This window comes from Drosophila santomea, unplaced genomic scaffold (assembly GCF_016746245.2).
Source record: "Drosophila santomea strain STO CAGO 1482 unplaced genomic scaffold, Prin_Dsan_1.1 Segkk6_quiver_pilon_scaf, whole genome shotgun sequence".
Lineage (NCBI taxonomy): Eukaryota > Metazoa > Arthropoda > Insecta > Diptera > Drosophilidae > Drosophila > Drosophila santomea.
Genome location: NW_025319002.1, coordinates 202,133 through 221,886, shown reverse-complemented (window position 1 = coordinate 221,886; position 19,754 = coordinate 202,133). Strand labels below are relative to the sequence as shown.

Here is a 19,754-nt window from a genome sequence, read left to right as displayed (position 1 = left end):
TTTTTTAAGATCTGTTGGCCAGTATGTTGGACTACCAGGAGAAACATTGTCAAGTTTGTTGGAGTTTTTTGTTATAGTGTTGTATAGCTGTTTTCCTTTTGGGTTCACGTGTGCTTATCGTTGTAGTCTCCCGCAGCTAGGAAATGGTCTCCAAGTGATTTGAAAAAAGTAAGAAATTGATCTTCCCGTATTTTGAAGCGGGGGGACAACGTACGGCGGCTAGGGTAAGGAAGTTATTGCCCTCCATCTGTTTGTTTATAGATGTGGCCTGCAATCCAATCCAGAAAATCCATTGTGATAGTTATGCCTCATGCTACTCCTCACAATGATCTCTGTTCCCCATTGGCTATACCATCGGTTTGATTAGTACTGTAAAAAAGGTAGCCATTTATTTGAAAGTTGTATTTGTTTGTAAGGTGTGTTTCCGAGATAAGCATTACGTCGATGTGTTTCTCGTATAGGAATTGGAATTTGTATAGGAATTTGTATCAGGTTGCTTTGTGGTTCTCATACGACATTAACTCCATCATGGCTTCTATCTTCGTTTCATTTTGTTCTGAGGGCGGATAATTTTGGTCCTTGCCAGACTCAGTGTACGTTGTTGGAGATGTTGAGTTGCTTGTTTGTGTAGTTAGGCCTTGCAAACGTTACTCTAGTTTTAAAGGGGACGGGCCCGTAGGCAGGTTTCCGGCTCGAGCTCAACCTTAAATTGTTGTTGGGCTTCTGGTCTTTTTTCAGAATGTTAAAAACTGAGTAGTCTCAGTAATTTCTTCGGGCGTCGCCTCGGGCTCAGTGCACTTCAAAACAACATGCAGACCCTTGCTGCGTATTTATAAAAATATGAAGAAACATCCAGTTTGGGCGTGACAGGTTTGGGCGGTTTTGCAAATCGATAGAAATTTACAAAACTAACAACCAAAATGAAAAAATATCAAAACATTTTTCAAAAGCGTGGTCGTGGCAGTTTTGGGAGGTTTGTGGGCGTTCTAGTGGGCGTGGCCAATTCCGTCAGCAAACTTGCGATGCCTCTATGTCTCTTAAATCTGTATGTTAAGCAATCTCAACATTCTAGCTATTATAGTTCCACAGATCTCGACGTTTATACGGACGGACAGGCAGGCGAACGGACAGGGCCAGAGCGGCTCGGCTTTTGATGATTTTTTTTTTTATTTTGCTTTTTTGCTTTTATTAATTGGTTCGGTTGGAATACCGAATCAAGACCCTCGCAAGGGGTTTTGGGAGGGCAGAGAGATTTTCATTGTACGACGCTTTTTGCTTGTCTATTTCATCTTTTACTGCGAGAATGCCGAGGTCCGTGTGGATGTTTTGGTTTCGAATATACCATGGTGACCCAGGATAGTTTGCAGGATCTTGGATTGAGCGCGCTTTATGATGTCTTTGTTGGTTCTGCTCGCGTTCCCCAAAGCTGGGAGCCATACGTCCAGATGGGCGTAAGAGTGGAGGTGTAGTTCAGACACAAAGGCGATCGGGCGTTAAGGCTGCTGGCTTTCAGTCTTAGCTGTACTTTCTTACTTTCGATATGCCTACGCCATGCTAGGCGTCTGTCGAGGTGGATGCCGACAATACTTCTTTGACTTGGGGGATCTGCATGCTATTTAGGCAGAGCGGAGTGCAAGTTTGTCTGTTTGTCATTTGTTCGCTTATTTTAATACACCAGTCAGATAGCCACTTCTCGACTACCATGAGGTGGTTAACGAGTTGGGTTGTTGCACCGACTGGGCATCTGGAGCGGCTAAGGATCGCAGTGTCGTCAGCAAAGGTGGATGTTGTTAGTCGGTCACTCGTGGGAATATCAGCTGTGTATAGGACGAATAGAGTAGTCCCAAGTGCGCGGCCTTGTGGGACTCCAGCTTCGATAGGGTAGTTGTCGGATATTGTTATATTGCACCACACTGCGAATGCTCTGTTGTAGAGGTAAGATTCAAGGAGTTTATGAGTGTACCCAGGCAAGTGTGATTTAATTTTATGCATAAGTCCTTCGAGCCAGACGCGGTCGAATGCTTGAGATACATCGAGGAAGGCTGTGCGAATCTCTGATGTTATTCTGTTAACTTGCTCGATAGTTCCGTGTTTTCCTCTGAAGCCAAATAGATGAACTGGGATAATGTTGTGTGCTTCTATATATGGCATTATGCGCGTTAGGAGGCATTTTTCGAAGAATTTGGACAGGCATTTATTGGTCTGTGGGATGACGGAATCGTGTGATCTTTCAGGGCTTAGGTATTGTTAATGTGAGGGGCCACTGTATGGCCTCTGCGCACAGAGCTTTCGCTTTCATCCGTGCTCGCCCCTCTTGTCCGCACTTACGCTCTCGCTTCCATCTGAGCTTGCACTCTCCAAGCTCACCCGAGCCCGCTTTAGCGATGTAAAGCGGGTAAGAGCGCCGCTCTAGTTTTAAGCTACAATTAGTCTCATGTATGCACCCGAATAAATGAGACTCATGCCCACGACGCCCCCGCTTCTTGTGCTTCTTCTTCGGTGGTCCCTTTTCAACTTTTCGTTTGCGCCGTGGGAATTTGTCCCAACTTCGTTAAGCAAGCTCGTCAAGGACGACAACCCCTACAAACATTGGTCCTTCAAGCCAGGATATTCTTAAGACTATTTTCCGTGTCAATTCCACATCCGTGAATTTTCCGACACACCGGCATGTGAGAAACTCAGTTTTCCTCATCGATCGACATTTTTCTTTTCAATCCGTCTTCGCTTCGTTCCGTTCATTTTCCGTACATCAACGAGCAAACGGTACATATGGTCATATCTTCATACATCATACATATTTACATACTTACATATATATTCATCCCATACATCCCGTATGTACATACATATGTACACAATTATAAGTCGACGCAATTCTAACTCCGCGAATTTGCAAAGTAAAAAGTGAAATTGTGTGGTGAGAAAAAAAGGAATAATTAATATCGGCCAACTTGTGTGCAATTCCCTTGTTCGCCGGACAGTCCGCCGCGTCTGCGATATTTTTTTTCTCATCTTGGTGTGTGCCTTATGTCACATAATTTTTATTGTCCTTTTACAGACATTAAATACAGTCCACTTCTGCATGCCCATATTCCGTATACGTATATTATCTGCCATTTTTCCAGGAACTAACCTTCGCTAATAAATTATTAAATTACGAATAAATATATTTACTAAATAAATTTAAAAAATAATAATAAATTAATTAATAAAAAAAAATAATTAAATTAAATAACGAATTAATATAAATACAAACTAAATGTTGTTGTTGTTTGTTCTTCCTCTATCTTACGTCCCTTACGCACACACTGCTTGCGGACGGCATAACAGCGAAGGTTTTAATTCCACCGTTCCGGCCTCGCAATTATTTAGTTTGAGAATAAGTGAATTTTTGCGATTACTATTTTCTGAATTATTAATTAATTATTTTTTGGTATTAATTAATTATTAATTTGGTTTTCTAACCGAACAGAATATATGAAAGCTCAACGTCCGAGCAACGAAATATTAATATTTGTATTCACATATTCATGTCCGACGACATCGAGATCTCGGATCCAATTCTGCAAGCATTTTCTAAACCTTTTTTTGGCATTTCCGCCGTTTTAAAATAACCCAGTTGTTTCAGGCTTCAGAGGCCGCATGCCATTTGGCTGTTCACGCAATTCGTCTCTTCTTTCGCCGACGACAAGCTTGTCGCGCCAAGAGCATTAGTGTGACCGTCTGGCCGCTTCTTCCAAGGCAGGCCTGTCACAGCTCAGGTGACAAGCCCTGATCAGCAGAAGTCGATTCTGAGAATGCCCACGGGAGGAGATAAGAAGTCGCATACGATCCCTTCGATCCGCTTGGACAGGTCCCAATACGCATCTGCGCGGCCGTCTCAGTTAAAGCCAAAGGCTACCATTCAAAGGGCAAATAGCTACGAATTCGGCAATACCTCCCCCGGTCCCTCATCAAGGTTGACCCTATCGGTCGCAAAAATGGCGCAAAGTGCGGTAGATGTCGCCCTAAAAAGGTTCATTGGCACGACGGACCGAGTTAGCTTATTCGAAGCTAACATCCACACGCCGGGCGCCTCGGAACCTGAGACATTTTCGCGGCAAATGTGCCGAGTCCATCTGGACGAAATCTGGACCAAATCCCAAATCCCCGTCTCACACCGGTGGAAAGGTTGTTTCACCTGCTTGCCAAGACGAGTGGCGATGCACACGTGATTGTGTCGAAAGCACCGGTGACGAATGAGCGTGGCGAGGCCTTACGGATCGCTATGAAAATAGACGCTTGCTGGTTAACAGCCACTTAAAGATGTTACACAGCCTCCCAACTGTCCACCAAGAGTCCGGGACCGCCTTAAGAGACTTACAGAGCACAATTCAAAGCTGTTTGGCAGCATTGAGGACGTTCTCTATTCAAGTCGAGGCTTGGGATTGCTTCTTGGTGTTTATGGTGTCCGCAAAACTGCCTAAAATCACACTATTCATGTGGGAGCAATCCATCCACAACAAGGCCGAAATTACAACTTGGAATGAGATGGATGCGTTCCTGACCGAGCGCCACCGTACTCTAGAGTCCGTCGACGACGTCCGGCCTAGCGTTTCGGGGCAATTTCCGCCGAGATCGGCAACTGTAAGCGCCCCACCGCGCAGGCTCAACTCATAGAAGACCAGGGTGCCCTCGTATCCAATCCCACAAGATCTTCTTAAGGATCTTCCGGACATCCCCCTTGCCTACCCCAAATTCTGTTAGAGCTCCCAGATTGATGTCTTGATAGGAGCAGACATTCTTCTGTCTATTCTCCTCGGCAGACTCCCGGAGGGAGTTACCTGCGCGAGTTACCTGCGATCTCGAGGACTCGCTGGACCAGCACCAGAATGACGCTGTAATCCCAGAACACCTTGGCTTAGGCTGTCCACTCCAATGTTTCTCGTCACTGTGTTGTTGTGTAGTTAGTCCAATTCGTAGTTTTACCAGTACTGATTTCCGCTTCTCTCTCCGTCCTATTCCTCCAGTCATATCAAGCACGATGTCTCCACGTCCGCGCATCGCCACCGCATTGGAAAGCAGATGTACTCGAGGTACTAACTCCTACCGTTGCCGAGTCTGCAGTGGGATCCACCTGTTACGGAAATGCCGCCGATTTCTGCGCTTGAGTGCCGAGAAGCGGCTACGTGCTGTCCTCGCCAATCGGTACTGCCCCCGCTGTCTGGCCCACGAACACTCCGACGGAACGTGTCGGCGAGGGGATTGCTGCAAAACGTGCGGGCAGGATCATCACACGCTGCTGCACCTCTTCGAGCGCCAGTCGCGTCAGGAGGCGCGCCGGCCGTAGAGCCACAACCCGCGGCCCTCGTCCGCCTCACCAAGTCGTTCCTCGGCCTCTCATGAGAGTGCGTCCGTTGCGCCTAGGCAGTCGCTGGCGACTAAGCTACAATTAGTCTCATGTATGCATCCGAATAAATGACACTCATGCCCACGACGCCCCCGCTTCTTGTGCTTCTTCTTCGGTGGTCCCTTTTCAACGACAAGCAAGCTCAACGTATCTTAGGAGTACGACGACCCCCTACAAAAAGGCATTATAATGATTGATTTTTTCCATTTACTTGTCAACAAAGGCGAGTGGTCAGATGAGAGATCTGGTAGGGCCATGGCGCTTATTAGATCGCGAAGGATGTTTTTAGTCACCGCGAAATCAATTAGATCTGGGATCTTTCTAGAGTCTGCAGGCCAATATGTGGGGCTACCAGGAGAATCGTAGTCCAGTCTTCCCTTGGGAGTTACGAGGCGTGATCCTCAGTGCGTGTGTTTGGCTTTGTAGTCTCCTGCATCTATGAAGTGATTTCCCAGTGTGCTGTAGAATTTTCAGGAATTCCACGTGGAAGTACATAGTTTGTCCATTTATTATTTGGACTGTTGTTCTACAAGCAACTGAATCACCATGTTCTGAATCTGAATCGTTTTCTGATTTTGGCTGGAGTGGATTTTCCATGTCTGTTCGTATGTGCCCTTAGTGGTATTTAGCGGCTCGAATGAAGATTGCCGAAATATAGGTCTGGGGTACTTTGATATGATACGCGTTTTGCGTAAATATGGGGGGCCTTGGTTTCTTTTGAGTTCCCTTCCCCAACTTTGCTTGGTTGTTCTCTGCCTCTGATAAGATGGAAAAACGGTTATCATTCTTACACCTAGTTTGTTCGCTGCTTTTTAGTGTTTAGTTTACTAAATTTACACTTAATCTGAATGTAGCGATCCATACCGCTCTATATAACCGAGACTGCTTGTTGCTTATCGAAGCTTACGGTTTCTGTTGCAATTGTATTTTGCTCTCCAGCTGTTGGCACATAATTCGCCATAATGTTAGTAGGTTTAGTAGTTGGTAGTGCTTTTACTGGGACTGCAGTAATTGTAGCACTGCTAGTTGTTGGGACTTCATCCATCGAAGCCGGCGGTGGTGGGGTTTGACTTTGGTAGCTGCATGATATAGGAGTTGGGGTGAGCAGAGTGGGTGAGCAAGAGCTCGCTCTCATGCTGTCGACGGTCAGTAGAGCCGGGTTGCTCTTTGATTAATTGCTTACTTTGTCGATATCGCGTGTGGAGAAGTAAGAGAAACAGGCGTTTCTTGGATTTACACAGCTTCTACGCTCGCTCTTTGGATCGCTGCTCATTTCTCGAGCTTAATACAAATATGCACTTATAACGTGTGTCATAATACTAGTAATGGACGTAATTTTCTTTAAGGAATGTATTTATACCCGTTACTCGTAGAGTAAAAGGGTATATTAGATTCGTTGAAAAGTATGTAACAGGCAGAAGGAAGCGTTTCCGACCATATAAAGTATATATATTCTTGATCAGGATCAATAGCCGAGTCGATTTGGTCATGTCCGTCTGTCCGTCCGTCTGTCCGTCCGTCTGTCCGTCTGTCTGTCCGTCTGTCCGTCTGTCTGTCCGTATGAACGTCGAGATCTCAGGAACTACAAAACCTAGAAAGTTGAGATTAAGCATACAGACTCCCAAGACATAGAAGCAGCGCAAGTTTGTCGATTTATGTTGCCACGCCCACTCTAACGCCCACAAACCGACCAAAGCTGCCACGCCAACAGTTTTGAAAAATGTTTTGATATTTTTTCATTTTTGTATTAGTCTTGTAAATTTCTACGGATTTGCAAAAAACTTTTTGCCACGCCCACCCTAACGCCCACAAATTGCCAAAAACTGTCAGTGTTTAAGACTCTCCTTCGCACTTCCACCAGCTGAGTAACGGGTATCAGATTGTCGGGGAACTCGCCTATAGCGTTCTCTCTTGTTTTTTTTAATAATTAGTTAGTGTCTTTTCGCACGAGATTTAAATTTAAAATCAAATTTGAATTTTAACGATTCGCACCGTCTGGCAACGCCACTCGGTGTTCGATCGGTTGACAGCACTATCAGCTGGGCCACCCCTGAGTTTTCCGCGACCGGTGGGTAGCGCTATCAGCTGTTTAGTAGCCGGGCCTCCCGCAACCATTGTTTGGCCGAAAAAAAGGGTGGAATTTAAGTTTTTCCGCCTGTGATCGTGCAGCAAACACGGGGTGCGACTTCAGTACGACTTGGCACACTCTTCGAATATTTCTGACAGCGACGTCGTTAGAAATACTTACATTTCGCGCAGCTTTTTAAATCACGTCCGGTTAACTCGATAGATCGATATGATAGGATGATATTGATCCTCATCAAGAATATATATACTTTATATGTTTAGAAACGCTTCCTTCTACCTGTTATTTACTCTTCAATCTAGTATACCCATTTACTCTACGATTAACGGGTGTTATTATCCAGAATAAGAATGATATATTTTTAAACTATGATTTTCTTTCTAATGTCAATATCCATTTTGAAGTAATTTTCCGGATGTTTCTATACTTACACGAATCGAAAAATCGAAAGTATATATAGTCAAACAAACTGGTGTATACCGAGTTAGAACGTAACGAATCTAGAAAATTATATCTTTTCGACATGTTGTGCATACCGAAGATTGAAGATAGTTGTAAGCTGGGATACAAAAGAGCGGCGTAAATATCGAATACTTGCAAATTTCTGAATGAATGTTATTTAGTGGATATACAAATTAAACCAACAGTTATTCAATCAATTTACCTGATTTATATTATCATCGACAATGCTGGTATAAGCTGCTTCTGCTACAGCAAACACATGAGGCGATAAATCTCCAAGCTTGCAAGTATGATATTCAGAAATATTTTGCTGAAATAACAAATTTTGATAAATTTTCTTTATTTAAAATTGCAGTTCAATAAACAATAGATTCATAGGGATGTCACCGCCAAGTGCGCTTTAAAAAAACATACGATCAATACTATTTCAATTTTGACTTTCCTTTAAAGTTTTTTTTAATATATCAAAAAGCCACATTAACATTTTATAACGTTCTGCATGTTAAGTTATTAAAGTTATGCAATTTGGGAATTACTTCTGTGGTATAAAAACTGACACGCCACGTCACGCTAGAATCCAACAAGAACTCAACTGTAGAGATTTCTTTGATGAGCTTTGATGACAATGAAAATAAAAATACAAGACACAGGATTGTGGACAAAATAATCCATATAAGTCGGTGCAAGGTACTTCAAACACATCAGATCCATCGGCACGCTTTTCCGGTGGATCCGCCCTGATGTGCTCAACTTAACGAGGTGCTGTACGAAAATATCTGAAGCACTTGTTTACTGTCTTGTCTTATTTACAATTTTCCTCCCCCAACAATCCAATATTGGGATCCAAATATTCAGAGACGAGTTAAAGTTATTAAAATGGCCATAAAACTAAGATCCTTCAGTAAGACGATTGCAGTGATTAAAATTCAACGAAAAATTCTTCATCTAACCATCTACTCAAATATGTTCAATAAACTATTGCTTCAGTACGAAGATGTACTTAATAGGGCGTACACCCTATATGAAAGATCATAAGACATTGAAGATTCACTCAAAAAACCAGCCACACTTTAATGCAGGGGAAGGGGTACAACCTTCTAGATGAGTCAGACGGAATGCATCAAAGAAAATACAGTTCGGCAATAAACGAGTGTCCGATCCAGTTCAGCGGCCGCAATCGGTCACAGGGTATTGACCCCAACAGGGTATTGACTCCCAAAATGGGGAAATATTAAAATAAAACTCCTAGGTGGAAACACTTTGCCCATGGGACCGATGACCGGAATAGTCCAGAAGAAGCTCTTAGCCAATATAGCGTTTATTAACGGGACGTTTCATTCTCAGGAGGAGATACAACTTTCCCGATATCCTGAAGCAGTCACCCACCAGAAAGAGAGCGTCTTAAGGGCTAAGGATTTCGATACAAAGTGAAAAGTCGGGATTTCGTGTTCAAGAGGGCCAAGTACCCAGAGAGCACATCCTTGCTCCGATCCTGTGCAAAATTACAGCATTTCCGATTCCTGGATTAAACGGATAAGAGGGAAGGCAAAAAGACACCTCATAAGTGAAGATCCACTTAATCAAACCAACAGACAGGAAGTCATGAGGGCCAATCGACCACAAAAGCGAGATCCTAGGCCCTTGATTTCATTGCGGTGTTGTTGGCGTGACCATCAGTATACACTGGATACTGATCGTTTGATAAGTCCGTGACTTTTTGAATAAAATATATTTTTTTCGTCAAAGAAGCGTTTTATTTCTCAACATAATCTCCTTTTAGCTCTATACATTTAGTCCAGCGTTTTTCCAATTTTTTTATTCCTTCCAAATAATAGGTTTTCTCAAGGCCCTCAAAATAGTCGTTTGTTTCTGTGATGACCTCTTCATTTGACCCGAATCTCTTACCGCCGAGCCATTTCTTCATGTTTGGAAACAAAAAATAGTCACAGGGGGCTAAATCTGGAGAATATGCTGGATGGGGTAGCAGTTCGTAGCCCAATTTATGAAATTTTGCCATGCTGACTACACACGTGTGCACCCGTGCATTGTCCTGATGGAACAGCACTTTTTTTTCGCCAAATGCGGTCGTTTCTGCTTTAAATCAATATCGAATTTGGACAGATTCTCTGAATAATATTCGCCGGTGATCGTTTTACCCTTTTCAAGGTAATCGATGTGAATGATACCTTGTGCATCCCAAAAAACTGTGGCCATGACCTTGTTGGCCGACAGACACACCTTGGCCTTCTTTGGTGCACGTTCACCCGGAGAAACCCACTGTCTTGATTGTTCTTTGGTCTCTGGTGTGGTGTGGTGGATCCATGTTTCGTCTACGGTAACGAAACGGCGCAAAAATTCGTTTGGATTGCGGTTGAACATCGCCAAACACTCCTTTGAAATGGTCACACGGTTGCGCTTATGGTCGTGTGTGAGCAATCGCGGCACCCATCGCGCGGAAAGCTTTTTCATGTCCAAATATTCATGTAAAATGTGATGTACCCGTTCAGTTGAGATGCCTACAGCCTCAGCTACCTCACGCACTTTCATTCTCCGATCATCCAATATCATTCCATGGATTTTGTCGACGATTTCTGGCATGACGACCTCTTTTGGGCGACCTGAACGTTCGGCATCACTTGTACTGGTACGACCACAACGGAACTCAGTAAACCATTTCTTAACCATTGAAATTGATGGTGCAGAGTCCCCATAATATTTATCAAGTCTTTCCTTGGTTTCGGTGATGGATTTTTTACGCAAAAAATAATGCTTAATTAGCACACGAAATTCACTTTTTTCCATTTTCGTTAAAATTCACGAGATCGTCTGCTTTCAATGCCTATAAAACGCAAACCAAAAAACGCAGCTTTCTCAAAATTTTACAGTCAGCTGTTAATCGATAACTGCTGACAGGAGCAGTGTTGTATTTAGAGCAGGTGCGCGGCAAATACAAAAAGTCACGGACTTATCAAACGACCCTCGTATCCAGCGTCCCGCAGTCTCAATAATGTGCAGCGTGAAAGGCGGAGTCCCTTAGCATATACATATGAGCAGTGTAGTGACAACGAAAATCACCCAATTATACTCGCATGACTACGGCCGTGCATAAAATAGCCGACAAAACAGACAAACAAAAATAGTGAACCTATGCATTTTTTCGAATGTCAGCAAAAACAAAGTAAGAACAATAACTTCCGAAACAAGTGCGGGTTTCAAGGAATTTTTGAATCAGATAGCGGCCGTCGCGTGCCGCAGGGAGACATATGTACATACCAACATGCAAGTTATCCATTTTTAAAAAATTTATATAAAATTTTTATAAAAACAAATTTTATATTTCAATCTAGGAGGCTTGTCTTTTGTCTTTGCTTTTGTCATTGCCTTTGCCAGCGCTTAGCTACCCGCTAAAATAAATAATCAAACTCTCAGAAACACAACATCCGCTTGGAGACCAAACCATGGTCAACTTATTGCGCTTCAATCTAACTGCATCGGTCAGCATAATTGAATTTCACAACGCAGAGAATTCATTTTGGCATCAAGCTTTTATTCTAAACATAATTGAAAGTTCAAGAAGTTTCAAAAGAAAATCTTCTGTGCGAGGTTGATTGGATCAGGAATTAGAATCGAAAAGTGAGTCTGTTTCGAGATCGGATCGAGAACGATCTAAGATAAAAACCGATAGTAGTGTTTTGTAATATTGTATAAGTTTAAAAAGTTTATCACCAATAAATTTACTAATATATAAAAATAAAATATTTTTTTAAATAAATTTTTAATAACAATTTTAATTGGCGCCCAACGTGGGTCGATGTAATTCAAAAGTTCTAAGAATAAATATTATCGATAATAAGTTAAATATAAAACAGAACTCGTGCCGCCAACAACCCATATTTTTAGAGGAAAAATCAAAACATCCTCATTATTCCAACGACATCTAACAACTGTGACAGTGATCGTGGAAAAGTAAAAACCAACTATAAACTGAAACCAGAATATTAAACAAAATATAATAATAAGATATCAACACCAAGAAGGAAGGAAGAGTAGAGAGCCATCCCCCGCCACAGATGAATACAACACTTTCTTGAAGGAAGACCCCAACAGAAAATATTCAGGACAACTAAACTGAAGGAAGACTACAACGGAAAGTATCATGAGCAGAATAAAATAATATTAAGTATTTAAAAAAAAATTTTATAATAAAACAGGATCAAGATACAGGAAATATTAAAAAGTCTTAAAAAAAAATTCAAATCTATTTTAACCATTATTAAAAGAAAACAATCTGGAAAATTTAATAAAAAGTTTTGAAAATTTGAATTTAACAATGGCAACCGGAGGTTCAGCACCAATCCTTTCTGCGGGCGGGATATCCAACGCCATTAATCAACCGATAAGGTCGGAACATATTGATATCAGGTATCACTTTCCATCCGACAAACAGGTGAAAAAGTCTCTGCATAATTAATTCAATACTGCTGTGAACAGCCCTTGGCTACTAGACGTGCCTTGTACCGCTGCACTTGCCCGTTCGCATCCCTCTTCACAGTGAAAATCCATTTGCAGCCTATAGCTCGTTCTGTTCTCGGAAGATCTTCTATCTGCCAAGTCTGGTTGTTCATAAGAGCCTCGTACTCTCGATTCATCGCTTCCAACCATAATTTCGAATCAAGACACCTGATTGCTTCTTCGTAGCTTATTGGAATAAATACGTCACTGCTAGTTGCCACTCCTAAGACATTGTACTGCTTTCGCGGGCGTCCAGGTTTGCCTGTTCGAACCGTCATCATCGCTGTCACCGTCTTCTGCGCTAATAAACTCGTCAATGCTGTGATCATTTTTTATGCCGACCTTGTCTTGGTCGTATGAGCTTTCGTCTTCCGAACTGGTGTATTCGGGCGAACCGGGGTTGACTTTGCCATCTGATCTTACGTCGTTGCTGCAGTTGTCTGAAACACCACCGCCTTGTGGTAGTTCAAACGATACGAATCTAGCATCCTTTGCTATGTTATGTCCCTCTTTTCGATAACTTGTCCTGTGTTCGGGTCGAAAAGCCTATACCCTTTGGCTGTTCGAGAATAACCAACCATTCGGTATTCCTTTCCTTTCTGCTTGAATTTACTTCGTGCGGGGCCTTTATCCAATGCAACTGCGAAAGAACCAAAAACTTTAAAATGAGATATTGATGGTTTTTTACCATTCCACGCTTCCATTGGTGTAATATCTCTCAGGGCGTTCGTAGGCGCTCTGTTCCGCAGATAGACAGCTGTGTATATAGCTTCTCCCCATAAAGACTCCACCAGGCCAGATTGCGTCAGCAAGCATCGTGCCATCTCCACTAACGTACGGTTAGCCCTTTCCGCTACTCCGTTTTGTTGTGGGCTGTACGGGATTGTTAATTGCCGCTTAATCCCATTCGCTTTTAAGAAATTGTCAAAGGTTGCGTTAACAAATTCCTTTCCTTTATCGCTGCGTATGCACTTCAGAAGCTTTCCAGTTTGCCTCTCCACAAGTTTCTTAAATTCCACGAATTTTGAGAATACTTCGTCTTTGCCTTTCAAAAAGTAAACAAATATGCGACGAGACTTGTCGTCGATAAACGTGAGAAAATATCGGTTTGACTTACAGACATGAAATTTCCCTTCATTGTAGGAACAAATAGTACGTCGTTTAGTACAAGAGTGTAGGGATCCGTCTTTAGCTTGACCACTCCTTTTCCCTCTGCCATCAGAAATCCGTCTCCTGCTAAGCCAATCGTCTCTGTGTGCTTCTCCAGGGTTGTAAACAAATTTTCGTCACAGCACATGTGGCTAGTAGCTCCGCTATCTAGGCACCATTTTGTACGACCAAAGCTATCTGCGTCTAGAGCTCCCAATAAGCTGCACTGTTTTTGAACAGTTGGAGTCTTCTTCTTCTTTTCGGTTCCATCTAACCGACATTCAGCCTTGATACGTCCACGCTTGCCACAATTATAGCAAATAACATTCTTCCAATTCTTTTTGGGAACTGGCTTTGACGTGTTTGCTACAAAAGCCTGTGTGTGCTCGGTCCAAATTGAGATCGTCTCTCTCCCTCTTCTTCGATCTTGCTTCGCAGTACCTCGAACTCCGGCAGTGTATCGCGCGTCTCGATGGCGACCACAAAATTTTCTTACTCCTTGGGAAGGCTCGATAGCAGGATTATAGCTCGAAGCTCCTCACTTATGTCAATTCCCACCGACGATAGTTGATCCAAAACTTCACTGAAAGCATTCAGGTGACTGCAAACATTTTGGCCATCCTCTATCTTGAAGCTTAGCAAAGTTTTGTAGAGCGATACTTTTCTGACTGGTCCACTCGGTTGATGCACCTCTCTCAGTTTGGTCCAAGCTTCAAACGATGTCGTACACGTTTTTATATAGCTTAGTTGCGACGTTTTAACGCTGAGCCTTACTAACACGGCTTGGCCAATTCGAATTTTCACCTGCCTCATCCTGTTTCAACGTGCCTGATGCCTGATGATGCCTGATGATGATACAAGTACGCTGCGCATCTGTATTCGCCAAGAAACATAATTCTTTTCCTCCAATTTGTCGACACCGCCTACTTCTCAACTTTTACTCAAGAAGACCGCGTGGCCTATACATGCATATGTATGTATGTGTGCTCTAAGCCCATAACCTCTTGATGTTGATTCCGCTTGAGTAAAAACACGTCCGACTTTGTTGAGTATATACACATGGAAAAGATCTTTATTCGATACTTTTAGTGACTGCAGTAAGTACTATCGATACAGATGGAATTACTAAAACCCCCCCTCGCCTTTGGCCGTTTTCCACCCCGGGAAAGCTTTCGCCATTACTTCGAGGTGGTGCCAGTTAAGGGCTATGCGCTCTCATCTTTTTTCTGCCAGAGGACTTCCTCAGCACGCGGAACTTAACGAGGCTTTTAAATCGAAACGTGCAGATCTTAAAAACGGCATAGCTGCTGCGAAAGCAAATGCTTTTAAAGAATTGTTGGCAAGTGTCGACGATGACCCCTGGGGTATCGCCTACAAAATGGTTAGCAACAAGCTGAAAGCCGCTGAAGGTGGTACTCCACAGGACCCAGTCCTACTGTCAACCATCGTGCAAGAGCTATTTCCAAATCAGGATACCCTATGGCAACCCGCGCAAGAAATCCCTGCCCCGGATTTCCCGGGTGTCACTGCAAGTGAGGTCATCGAAGCGGCAAAAAGGATAAAGCTCAACAAAGCCCCTGGTCTCGATGGTATCCCAGGTGTCGTAGTTATGGCAGCCGCAAATGCTAGGCCAGAAATCTTCAGGGACACCTTCCAACAGTGCCTGATTGATGGTGTCTTCCCATCCCGCTGGAAGAACATGAAGCTGGTACTGCTGCCGAAAGGAAAGGGTCCAACCAACGCTGCAGGCAGTTTCCGCCCACTTTGCCTGCTGGACATCGTGGGAAAGCTCTTCGAACGCATCATATAAGCTCGAATTGAGGTGTTCACTGAGAGCCCCGATGGCCTACAAAGGCACCAGTATGGATTCCGGAAAGGTAAAAGCACCCTCGACGCTCTCACTGCCTTAAGAGATCTGGCCAAGTCCGCCCTTGATGGAGACCGATGGCTAGGTGGCACCAAAAAGTATTGCGCCATCATTACGCTTGATGTAAAAAATGCGTTTAACACGGCTGGATGGCCAAAAATCCTCGGGGCCATGCGCAACATGGGTATTCCTCGATACCTCAGGATCATCATTGGCAGCTACTTCAGGGATCGTATACTTTGGTACGATACTGACGCCGGGCCAAGAAATCACCACGTCTCTGCAGGTGTCCCACAAGGGTCGGTTCCTGGACCAATCCTGTGGAACATAATGTACGACGGGTTATTGTCCATTAGCAAGCCCACAGGAGTGGAGCTACTCTGCTTTGCAGACGACGTGGCAGTAGCAGCGGTTGCCAAAACAATACCGGAGTTACAGGACAGGAGCAATGCAGCGATTAGCACAACTATTAGCTGGCTGGAAAACGCCGGTCTAAGTATCGCTGCGCACAAGTCCGAAGTGGTGTTGTTGAGCAGCAGAAAAGCCGTCGAGAGTATACGGGTCTCGGTCAAAGACGCCCAAATAGAGTCAGCTGGATTCCTTAAGTACCTGGGAGTTATTGTAGACCACAGACTGTCATTCAAGGAGCATGCGAGATACGCAAGCAGGAAGGCAGCGATGACAGCAGCAGCACTGGCAAGACTCATGCCAAATATAGGCGGACCCAGGATGCCGGCCAGAAGGCTGCTCGTGGCGGTCGCGAAATCTTCGCTTCTATACGCAGCCCCCATCTGGAGGAGTGTCACAAATAAAGTGACGTACTTGGACAACGCGAGTGCAGTATCACGGACTCTGGCCCTTAGACTGATCAGAGGATTCAGAACAATCTCGGAAGTTGCGGCCCATGTTCTTGCGGGCATCCCCCCGATCGATCTAGAGATTGAGGCTCAATACCTAAAGCGAGAAGGTATTTCCGGAGAAGAGATCACAGACTGGCTGCATGGAGTGTGTCAGACTAGGTGGCATGATTCGCTACAAGGGAGATGGACCTACCAACTGATCCCAGATCTAGTTGAGTGGGCAGGATGCGAACACAAGGAGGTGGACTACCACTTGACGCAATTTCTCACCGATCACGGCTGCTTCCGGGGTTACCTCTTCAGGTTTCGCCATGTGGACTCAGCCCTGTGCCTGTTCTGTAGCCACTCAGCCGAAACAGCGGAACATATCCTGCTGCACTGTGTAAGGTTCCGTACAGAGAGAGAGATACTGGAGACTCTTGCTGGATCTCCGCTCAGCCCGAGGAACTTAATGCGCACAATGCTGGCGGACAAAACCGTGTGGGTAAGGGCCCATGGCATTATCATCGGCATGATGAAACGAGTTCGCATCGATGAGACGGCCAGCAGACCCGTTGGATAAAGAGAATCCCCGTGTGGTGGCGGGGCAAGAATACCACCTCAGCGGGATCGGCTTGTCGTAAAAGGCGACTAAAGAGTTAGCGAAGGAGCGTTTCGCAGCAACGCAACAAAAGAGGGGTTGCGATCTGGCACCACATCCTGCTCACCGAAGTAATGCCTTGACTGGAAGTCCCGGTGAGCGTAGCAAGGACTGAAGAGCGTTCGCAGGTTTTTGTTTAGTACGTAGGCGTAACTCTACTTGGAGAGTTATGAATCGTGCATGCCATTCACGGACGGTGGATGGTATCTTTTGAAGATTTTATTTTCCTGCCGTATTTGTAATAAAAAATAAAAAAACATATATCAAGTGCAGCCGCCCCGTTACGTGCATTGACTCCGCTTGCATTTTCGGCATATGTTTTGTGCTCATCTTCCCGCTGAACCGAATTTAAAGCGATTTGTTGCTGTGCCCGCTGAAAGTGACAAAAACAGGGTGACCTTTTTAAAGCGCAAAGCCAATGCGTGGTTCAGCAGGTTGCAGAGGCTACAAACTTCGCTGTCTAATGAGACGCTAAGCGGTTACGACGAACCCACTCTTACTGTGAGGCTGGAGCAGATTGATGAGCTGCAAAGGGCCTTCAATGTTCTGCATTCAGAACTGAAGGAATTAGATTTCGACGAAATTGGCAGTGAAATGAGCGAGAGTTTCGATGAATTTATCGTAGAATTCAAGGCTAGTGTGCGCGAGGAAATAGCCATACGCAATGTGCATTTCGGAAGGTGTTGAGCCCCACCAGTGTAGTGGTCATCAGACGCAGCCGCGGCCGAGGCCGATGCCGTTGCCGCCTGTGCAGCTGCCAACGTTTGGCGGAGGCTACGCAAACTGGGCGGATTTTTACTCCGTGTTCACGAGCATGATCGACAGCCATCCAGACCTCTCCAACAATGAAAAATTTCAGCATCTGCGGTCATGTTTGATGGAATCGGCGCTAGAAACTATCCGATCATTGGAGATCTGAAACGGCAATTACGAAGCGGCTTTAGAGTTGCTTCAAAAAAGGTTTGATAATCGGCGTCTCGTGATTCAGGCGCACATCACCGAGATTCTGAGTCTAAAGGTAGTTCGGAATGGTTCCGTGGCATCGCTTCGGGAATTGTCGGACAAGTTTAACGCTCACATTCATGCGTTGAAGGGTTTGGGAACCATTGAGCAAATCGCTGGCTGCATCATAGTGCATGTGCTGCTGCAAAAGCTGGATGCGGCGAGCCAAGCTAAGTGGGAGGAGCGCTTGCGGGATCCGGTCTTTGTCAACCTTATTCCGTCGTGGGAATCGATGGCTGCATTCCTGGAGCAGCGATGTAGGACTTTGGAGGCCGTGGATTGCGCCATGGGAACCTATGCGCCAGGCGTTCAGGTGGGCAGAAATCGTTCTACGCTAGTTGCTACCACCCAAAATTCTCTAGGTTGCATGCTGGGCCATAGTGCAGAGCATGCCATATATTTTTGCCCGCAATTTAGAGACTTAGCGCCAGTAGACAGCCTAAAGGCAGGTCATCAGCTACGGCAATACAGCTCGAGCCGCTGCCGTACCTGTGGAATCAGGCATCATACGCTGCTCCATTTATAGGGTCCGCCTACCTCGCAGCCACATGATCTGGTGTCTTCAAGCTCCCACACTGAGCCTTCTGCCCCGCGTTCGACTTCTACTCTAATTGCCCAGGATCTCGATAGTGACCTTGTGCTGCTAGCCACTGCAACCGTTCTAGTGCAGAATCGGTCGGGACTGTTCGTTCCCTGCAGGGCCTTGTTAAATTCTGGCTCTCAACTGCACTTGGTCACCTGTCGGTTTGCAAATCAACTGCAACTTAAGAGGTCGAGGTCGTCTGACTCCGTCACTGGAATCGGGGATTCCAATTTCGCGATTGATGGATTCTCGGTAGGAATTGCGATGCGGTCTGTCACTTCGAGTTTCTCAACGAGCATAACAGCAGTTATCGCTCCCAATATTACGTTTTGGGGACTGCAGCTCGCCGACCCGGAATTTCAAAAGGCTCAGCGTGTTGACCTGTTAATATAGCTCCTATTAACATGAGCTGTTTTATGAGCTGCTTTGCGTAAGTTGTTGCCAGGACTGCCACTGGTTCAAAAAACTCGTCTGGGCTGAGTTGTGTCTGGAGGCTGCGCGCGCCCTTGCGGTAGCGCCTTAATAGCTTCACGCGTTCCTTCTTCAGCCAGCAAGGAAAACAACATTGATGTTGAACTTGATTCACTTCTGCAGCGCTATTGGGAGGTAGAAAATTGTCCCGGCCCAATAGTTCAAGCCACTAAAGAGGAGCTAGATTGCGAGGCCCACTTTGTTAAAAATTACACCCGACTGCCAGCTGGCGATTACTCGGTACGGTTGCCGCTGAAACTCCATTTGGACTCTTTAGGAGATTCCTATCCTTAGGCTTTGCGGAGATTCTTGTCGCTGGAAAGGAAGCTTACAAAGCACCCTGGCTTGAGGGTTAAATATTCATTAGGGAATATCGTGATCTGGGACATATGTCGCCTGTGCCTGCCTCCGGGGTCAGCTCGCGCCGATATTTTTTACCACATCACTACGCCATGAAGGAGGATAGCACTACCACCAAGCTTCGCGTTGTCTTTGACGGATCAGCTGCCACTTCCACCGGTTACTCGCTTAACGATGTGTTAATGCCCGGCCCGGTCATCCAGCTCAAGCTATTTCACATCCTAATTCGATTTCGCTCGCACCCAGTTGCCGTTACAGAGACATATGTAAAATGTACCTATGTGTAAGGGTCTCGCAGGAAGATAGCTATTTGCAGTGCATTGTCTGAAGAGACTCCCCGCTCAATGACCTTCAAGTATACAAACTCGACACA

At 44.9% G+C, this 19,754-nt stretch overlaps 1 protein-coding gene across 3 annotated transcripts in view; it reads right to left on the bottom strand.

Moving 5' to 3' along the window:
• Positions 1–19,754, bottom strand: part of LOC120457663 (unconventional myosin-VIIa-like) — a 419,197-nt gene that overhangs the window by 230,967 nt on the left and 168,476 nt on the right. For all 3 annotated transcript variants that reach the window (XR_005617072.2, XM_039645159.2, XM_039645160.2), the window contains exon 5: positions 8,140–8,247. Coding sequence is in view for 2 of the 3 variants with exons in the window: in XM_039645159.2 (XP_039501093.1) it covers positions 8,140–8,247 (108 nt within the window). In the remaining variant the exon portion in view is untranslated. The remainder of the gene's footprint in view (positions 1–8,139; positions 8,248–19,754) is intronic.